Consider the following 9,049-nt stretch of genomic DNA (forward strand, 5'->3'; position numbering starts at 1 on the left):
CGCCCACGCAATTTCCCTAACAGATCTATATGTATCTAATATGGTTAGAATCAGCTTATCAAATTATGCATTTTAAACTATAAATTTATTAAAAATGAACTTGGGATGATATCAAAATCAATTTTAAATTCTAATTCAAATGCTCATGTGATTTGAAATCTAAACCTTACATAAAAATATACTTTAACATATAAACCTTGTTGGCACAAGTATGGGAGTTTGTGGGCCCCCAAAACTCCTCGAAAGTTCAAAACATAATGAAATTACAATAAATAAATAAATAAAAACCATTCCATTAACTATAATTTTTCTTGAGCTAAGCAGTGCTATCATTAATCTTATTGATACATAACTAGGAGTTCAAAAATAAATAGTTTAAGTTATCACTTGTCACACAAATATATTTATAATTAAACAAAATTAGAAAAAAAATTTTGAACTGTGATGATCAAAATAAATTAAAAATTATTAAATTTATTCAAAAATCAGTGCAATCTAAAAAATTAATTACTTTCTAATTCATTATGCTCATCTCAAAATAAATTAATTTTTTTTAAATACATCTTTTATGCTTAATTTTAATCTAAGACAATATAACATTCTCCACAAAATTACTTGCATATGATAGTCCTACTCAAGGAAAAATAACAATTTAGATCCAAAGGTGTCACTCACTATTGCCACTAGTCATCTAGGATTATTACGTGTAAATTATGTACACAGCTTTATGTGTAAACTATAAATTAGATTTATTTTAAAAATTAATATTTTTCATTAAAAAAAACTATAAATTACACAAATATACCATTTTATACTTACTATTTAGTTTAATTAAATGAAATGCAGGAGAAATACATCATAGTACACAATCATTCACTCTAATTAAGGTTTCATTTGGGATGGCTTTTCTAGTGCTTCTTAAAGTTACTTTTTAGTACCAAAATTTTACTAAAAAGTAGCTTTAAGAATCAATAAGAAAGTTGTCCCAAACGAAACCTAAATAGAATACACTAAAAGCACATAGCTATATATTCTAATAATTCACTCATAATTTATAGTTAATAAGTTAATCTACTGTTGAACATTCAAAAAGTTGCATGCACTTTTAAAAGATTAGACCACCACTTAATAATTGTGGAGGTTTGAAGAAACTTCCACTGTTTAGAAACATTATGGATGCGAATAAATTGAAAATCCTATGCAACAAAAAAAAAAGCATAAAAATGGGCATTACTACCCTATTGATTTCTAGATTTAATTAATTAAGACCGATATTAAAGCAAAAGAAGGAAATTTTTAAAATTCAAAGGTTCAATTAAAACATTTTATTGAATCTTCATGATATAACAAATATAAAAATATATAATATGATAACATATGATATTAAAAAATATTGTTATAAAAATTAAATAATTTATTAAAATTTTCAACAGCATTTGTGTGTTCATAGATATTTTTTTGAACGTTTGATTGTCATATTTTTCTATCATTTTTTTTAGAATATCATTGAATTCTTAGTAAACTAGTAAATAAGCAAAGGCTCTAAAAATATTTGTATTCCATACATCATAAAAGAACAGGAGAAATTTTGAATCAATTAAAAAAAAAGTATTTCCATTTGAATTTAATTTTGAGCCGTACTATGACCATTTCAACATTTAATCCGTTCTGGTGGTGCCATCCATATTTGTTAAATAACTGTTAGAAAAATACACATAATCTGCACAAATTTCAGACAAATCACTTCATCATTATAAAATATCGTCCCATTATAAGCTATATAAAATATTTTATATATTATTTTATTGTCAGCCTTAGGCTTCATTTGATACGGCTTTCTTACTGCTTCTTAAAACAATTTTTTAGAAATTACTTTAAGAAACAGTAAGAAAACTATCCCAAACGAAACCTTAACCCTCGTATATAAGCAGGAGTTGCAAATCGTGCACTGGTATGCCAAATTTATGATATAATCATGTATTTAGGTCAAAGATCTGCCTCTCTGAAAAAAATAAAAAAATGTAACCATTCTAGAAGTATATCATATTTCCTCTATTTCCCTCTTCATTTTGGGCTAGATTTGCAGGACCACGGTGCTTTCCATGGATAAAATCACGTGCCCCCAGTAGCCCTACCCTACTCTAACCTACCCATTTATTACCTGCCAGCTTAGGGCTCAAGCGGCCCCAGCATTCATGGAAAGAATTGGAAACTTTGTCAAGTTTCTCCAAGTAGAGATTCTGATAGGATGAGCAAGTAATTCATTATTTCTATAGATTAAACTCAAAGTACTGTCACTCTGTCTGAATTCACAGTTTGATTGCAAACAGTTTCTCTGTTGGATTCTCGCAGATAAATGAACTGTACTTATCCTTTCACAAAATTACAAACCTGTCTTTTTGACTTATTCGGGGTGGTTCAAATCAAACTGGAAAAAACAAAATTTAGTGAATATTCTACATATCGAGAAGGAATAATGAAACTGAGAAAGATTCAATGCAAAAGCAGATGGCAAATCAAATTGAGTTTCTCAAGTGGAATGAGAGAAGAGGTAGAAAAAGAAAGAAAAGCAAGAGATCCCTTTGTCATGTATAAACAGAAGCAGTGTAAAGTTTTGAGCTCATCTCTTTTAAATAGCAGAAAGCGTGATTATAAATATATAACATAATTGAATACGTTAATCGAGAGAGAAATTTGGTTGGATGGGTTTTTATTATCGATCTTGGTTGAGAATACCTTGACAGAAGCTACCAGGTCACAAACCGCCCTCGGATAATGGCTTCTGCTTTCCTCACCTCCTTCAACGGTCCAATAATGAAGACCTATGGGAATCACAAAATATGATAAATTGAAAATTCAGCAAAAGGAAGTGCTGTGATAAACTGTTAATAGGTAATACTGAACTCACTTTACAAGTGATACAAGGGAAGCTGTAGATACAAATAAAGTTGAAACCCAACGGTAAATAGGATTTTAGCACTATTTGGACAATTTATAAAGGTTTGTTATGAGCTTTTTAGATATTTGTATTAGTATCGAGCAAAATTATTTTCTTCAAGATGAGTTTCTTGTCACCATAAAAGCTCAGACTTACCTTGTCGGGAGGACCCTTGGATCCACCAATTAAAATTTCTGCGCTGAAAATATACAAGAGTAGTTGAGTAAAATATCTTGAGGATTAGCAGTTACGCGTTTTGTAAGTATAGAAACAACTCACTTGCAGGATTCTTTTATTGATAGAATAGTTGCACCCTTTTTACCAATAACCAGTCCCATTTTTCCGGGAGGAACATCCAACACTGAAAGAATTTCTTCCTCAGGAGCATAGCCTTCAGTAACTAGGCTATCTGAAAAATCATTAAACAATCAATAGAAATATGTTGAGCCACGTGTTAAACAACGAAATCCTCCCAAAAGGGGAAGGACTCAAAAATATATTGATAATTCGAAAATTTAAATCATGCTAAAACCTGGTTTCTATACTTCAGATACGAAAATACAATGATGCAGGAAGATATGCGGCAAAGGATCAATCAACTTTAACATGGCAAATTAAATATGAAATCTCAGCCCAAGAAAATAATACCAGGAATAGGAGAAGGTTTCCAATCAGCATAGTTATTGTCATTAATGCAGAAACATCTGCAGTATAGACAACCACGAACAGCAAGATGCCACAAGGAATTTCTGTTCAACTTATCCATCATTTTGTGATAAATATGCAGGAGAAAGCGAACATCATCGGAAGCTGTGCGGATCATCAGGTCCGACATTGGTCTGTATGTCCAGAAATTAGGATCCTGAAATAGAAAGGATATGGACAATTACTAGACAAAAACTCATCCGGATGCTCGTACACAACACAACGTTGCATGCTTTTGTGAGCGGAAACTTTATGGCTTCACTTCTATGAAAAAACACTAAAACCTATCATCCAAATAAGGAAGTCCGTCAATACGATAACTACTATAAAAATTTCCAGGAAAGGGTGAAGTCAAACGCTGCAAAACTGTGGTTTTCGCTTTAGCAGCACAAATTATGCTTCAGCACATCTATTCCCTTGCAAGATGGAAGTACACCATACAAACAATTACCAACGGTACTTGAGTGGCGACTCATGTAAAACTTGATTTAAAAAAAAATTAATATCAAACTGACTGCATCGGTTCAATAGAACCGATGAGCCGGTTCCAATTATTTCAAGGAGACGGTGAAAGGAGTGCAAATACGAGCAAAGAGAACCGAGAACGAGCTGATGAGAAGCGAGAAAGATAGAGGGAAAGTAAGAGTGAGAGCGAGAATGATGGAGAGACAGGGTGATCAAGGCTTTCGAGTGCATGCAAGAGCATAAAGTTGATCGCATATGACAGAGGGAGAAAAAAGCCATCCGAAGAGAGACCAAGTGCGGTTTCTCGAGTTAACTTGACTTGAGATAAGGTAAACCAATCACAAAATTTGTATTTGATCAAATGGATAAACATTAAGTTTAAAAATGTTAAAAGGAATCTTGTTAGGAGTATGGATGGATTAATGAAATGTAGTTTTGTGTGAGATCGAGCTAAGCAGGATTTTGATTACGACTTATACTTTGATTTCCAAAAGAAGATTTAAGGTATTGAGAATATATTCATTTTGTTTTTCTTCAAATATAAAATAAGTTTAGAATTTTTATTGTTTTGTAATTAATAAGTCCCCCTCAAACTTAAGGGAAAATTCTATAAGGGGGTGAGACCTACAAAGCTCTATGGTGCAGAATGTTGATCTTCAAAAGAGAAGCATAGTACTAAGTTAAGTGATGTGAAGATAAGGATGCCTCAACATACAATCAGGGGCAACCTAGAAGCACCTTGAATAAGATATATGCATCAATCACATGATACTTAGCCTCTATATAAAGTTCTCCAAACACAAGAGGAAATATGAATGCCACCATGGTCTTCTACCCCTTCTTATTGAAGCAATGTACCATTAGCTTATCCTGTCCAAGGTGATGTACGTTGAGGCACAACGATCTCAAAGCTTTCAAGCTTATGAGATTTATCGAAGATTCAGGATCGATCAAGATCTGACTGATCATGATGTTGTCACTCTTTGCAGTAACGTACAGAGGGAGCTTGTGATCTATCGTCCCAAGTATCATGTCATTTTCAATGAAGGTGATGATCGTCTTGTTCCGGGTTTGTAGGACCTTAGTCATACAATGCTCAACAAAATACGCTTCGAACCTTTCAGGATTCCTGAAGGTCTTCAGACATTATAAGAGCGTCATATATGCTGAGTTGTGCCAAAAATTTTCTCAGATGAGATAAGATATTATAGTCTATCCATTTAGTTAAAGCATGCACCTTTCTTTTTAGGGTCTTTAGGAATTATATCTCTGCTAATAACTATCTCTTTTCCCTTATCTTTATTAGAGACCTCCTTCTTCAATATAGATCGCAACACCTTGCCACTTCTTAGATATACTTTGGTTACTTCATCTGACTCAGGTTCACCTAATGAAGTGTCTCATACAGAACTAGCTTTAGTTGCCTCCGAAGATTCATTTGTTGATTCAGAATCTCCACCCGGCTTCACAAGCTTCATTTGCAATGCTATGTCGGGCGCTGATTCATCCTCATTCAAAAAATAAAAATCTTCTTCTAAGCAATAATGCATTAGCAACACCATGAGATAAGACTCAGAAGCAACTTCAGCATATTTTCTTTTTGTCAGAGCCGCTGGTATCACCGAAATGACCCGGCAAGTTTCTACAGGAAGTGGATCTTTGTCATCTTCTTCTACATTGTCAATTTAAGCTCTGACATAAAGTCAACGAGCTTAATAGGATGTCTTACGCCTTAGTAGTATTCATCAAAACTTTCAATAACCTTTTGGGTTGTTGTGTTCTTTTCCTTTGTCTTCTTCAATTTCTCTTTTTCTTAGTGGATTTTGCCTTACCAGACTTTGACGAGCTAGCTCGTCAGGGTGTTGTTTAGAAGTAGATGTAGCTATAACAAGTAGACCCTTTAAATCCAGCACCAACTCAGTAGGAGTTTTCCACTTAATGCCAGGAACTCCAAGCTGTTTTGACATCTTCACCATCTTCTTGGAGACCGCAGTCTCTTATTGCTCTTTTTGAGCTAGTTCCTTTTTCTTTTATTTTTCTATTCGAGGGTACAGAAGAAGATGTAACCATCCGAGTTGATTCTCTTCCATGGTGAATTAGCATATTATTTGATAATGTGAATTCTTCTCTTCGGTACTTAATTTCCAGCCACTCCTTGAAGATATAGCAATATTCAATAGGATTACTGATTACCTGATGGTATGGGCATAATTCTGGTCACTGGTGTTTCGACTCTTTGGACCTCCTACACTCTGGCAGTTCTAGGCACGCTTTGAGCGCTTGTCGAAATAACTTGGTGATGCTTTTCCACTTGAATGAATATTCTCTATTTATCTTTTATTTGAGAGAAGGGAACATTTGATCACAAGTTCTCATTGTTTGACTTGGGCATTCTCCTCAACCAGCAAAGGTCTGAGGCTTGTTATTTCTCCCAAGCACCAGTTTTGGCTGAGGGTTGGGATTGTAGGCGTGTTTTGGCTTATCCTCATACTGCATCGACTGCTTACCTTTATCTACGTTGTAAGCACGTGTTTTCCCTTATTTAGTCTGAAAGAGGATATAGAGTAGGATTCACTGTTTCTGGCATTAGGGGCTTTAGCCTTTTTTGGAATTATCAGACTGACTTTCTCATTTGGATAAGTTCGGCTTCTGAAATTTGATCACTCTGCCTAATAGATTTTGGAAGGTGGTGATGACGATCATGCATAAGAATGGCTGCATCTTATCATCTATGTTCCCTATCAACAATTGAACGGCATACTCCTCTTACAGCTGCTGCTCACATTTCATACTCAAATTATGTTAAGAGGTTATGTACTTTGTCACTGACTAATCACTTTTTTCTCTTATCTAAAGCAATGTAAGCAATGGTTATCTTTTCGGTCGCGCTAGCGAACCTCTTCACGAATACAATTTCTAACTCTCAAATATTTTCGTAGAGACATTTGGTAATTCAACATAACATTTGAATGCAGTGTTGTTAAACTTCTGACGAATTGTCGGAAGAGTAGGGCGTTGTTGCCTCCCTTACTCCCGTAGGTGGCCTAGAATTACTCCAAATGCTTCTTAGGATTGTTGTTGCCATTGAAGGTATTAAACTTTGGAATGGAATATCCCTTTGGATATGGCACTTGGTCTTATTCTACTGGATACAGGTGACCCTTACCTACCAGCCTCTCTGCTTGATAGATGGCTATAAGAACCTTGATCTTCTTGCAGATTATATCATCTAACTGTGTAGCCATCACAAGTTTGGAGGTGCTTTCTATATTTGGTGGAGTAGGCTGGCGAACAACATTATTAACCTCATTGCAACCTTAAGGGGTACCTCACTGTAATAACAAGTGTTGAGATTCGTTCACTATCAAGCAGAGAGGCTGGTAGGTAAGTTTACTTTAGGAAATGGATTCCTAAGTCTTCTAACATTCATCTGTCTTTTCAGGGAATGCATAAATTTAGGATACATAATAGGATTAGTAAAATCATCAAGTTTAGGTGGTATCCTATTATCCTCGAGAGCTTTTATAGTTAATTTGTAAAATGAATTCATATCCTCCAAAATTCGATTTACATAATTGGTTCTATAAAGTTTGCTCTCAAATTCATCCTTAGAATTCTTATAATCTTTCTCGAGTTCTGCATAGGATGATTTTAAATTCTCATGATTTTTATTCAAGTCATCAAACTCATCAAGTAATTTCATGTGGTTGTTATCAATCAAAGCATGATTTTTTCTAAGAATTTCATATTCCTTTTGAAGTTCTTCAAATTCTAGACTTAGACTAGCAAGCATTTTCTTCATTTTTCTATATGCATCATGCATGTGTTCAGAAACTTCAAATAATTCATTATAAGTTAAGTCACATACCTCTTCTTGATCTAACTGATCAAGACTGTCAGCCATTAAGCACAAATTAGTGACTTCCTCTTCTTTTTCAGTCTCTGATGAATCTGAAGCTGAGTCTGCCCAGAAAGCTTTTTGAAACTTATTTCTGCCCTTCTTTACAGTAGGTTTCTCCTCTACCTTCTCCTTGCTAGGATTGGCTTTGAGTTTAGGGCAATCCGTCTTTATATGTTCAGGTTTCCTGCACTCATAGCAAATTACATCATTTGAAGCCTTGATATTTCTATTGAATTTACCTCTATTCCATTGCACTATGAATTAGGTTGTTAAACCTAAGCTTATATCCCAAGGCTATCCAAGAGGGGAGGGTGAATTAGTATATATATATTTTAAAAAAAAAAAATTATCCCTCCTAAGTATGTTGAACCGAAAATAAACTTTAATGAATTTTTAGAAAAAGTTTTTCAACCACAATATTTTTTTTAACAAAAATAAAATGCAGAAAATAAAAAGCAGTACAAAAAAAGACACAAGATTTATAGAGGTTCGGTTTAAACCAGACCTACATCCACTCCCCGGAGGCACCCTCCGAGTATTGCACTAATACCAATAGTGTCTCTCCTTTTGCACCCACAGCAAGGCTGAGAAGCCTTTACAAACACTCTTTCCACCACTACCCGGTGCGGCAGAGAACCGTCGTCCTTTTGCACTATCCACAGTGTTGGCAGAGAACATTTCGTCCTTTCACACTCTCCTAGTGTGGGCAGAGAACCCGCAGCTGTTTACACTCTCCAAGTGTCGGCAGAGAACCGGATCTCCTTGACAAATCTTCTCATAAGAATTCTAGAATGAAAGAAGAAAAGAGAGAAGTAATCCCAAATCACAAGTAGAGATTCTTACATATGAACACCAAGCAAAGCCTTCACGCTTCAGTGGCAGGAATCCTCCTTTGAATGCTCTCTAACACTCTCTCCTTGACTCTTCTTTCAATAGGCACGAAGATCAAATGGCAAAAAGATTGGGTGTCAGTCTAAATTGGACTATATATAGGAGAGACAAGAAAAACCATCCAAAACTACAAATTTTTCAAGTCAACA

General features: G+C 34.6%; 1 protein-coding gene across 1 annotated transcript in view; it reads right to left on the reverse strand.

Annotated features, from left to right (window-relative positions):
• Positions 1-2,246: 2,246 nt before the first annotated feature.
• LOC110106269 (ribonuclease D) overlaps positions 2,247-9,049 on the reverse strand; it is a 71,183-nt gene continuing 64,380 nt past the window's right edge. Inside the window, exons 7-10 of the mRNA XM_028693508.1 lie at positions 3,587-3,800; positions 3,218-3,347; positions 3,095-3,137; positions 2,247-2,822 (exon numbers count right to left, since the gene is read on the reverse strand). Coding sequence (XP_028549341.1) covers positions 2,748-2,822; positions 3,095-3,137; positions 3,218-3,347; positions 3,587-3,800 — 462 coding nt within the window. The 3' untranslated portion in view covers positions 2,247-2,747. The remainder of the gene's footprint in view (positions 2,823-3,094; positions 3,138-3,217; positions 3,348-3,586; positions 3,801-9,049) is intronic.

This window comes from Dendrobium catenatum, unplaced genomic scaffold, assembly GCF_001605985.2.
Source record: "Dendrobium catenatum unplaced genomic scaffold, ASM160598v2 fragScaff_scaffold_313, whole genome shotgun sequence".
Lineage (NCBI taxonomy): Eukaryota > Viridiplantae > Streptophyta > Magnoliopsida > Asparagales > Orchidaceae > Dendrobium > Dendrobium catenatum.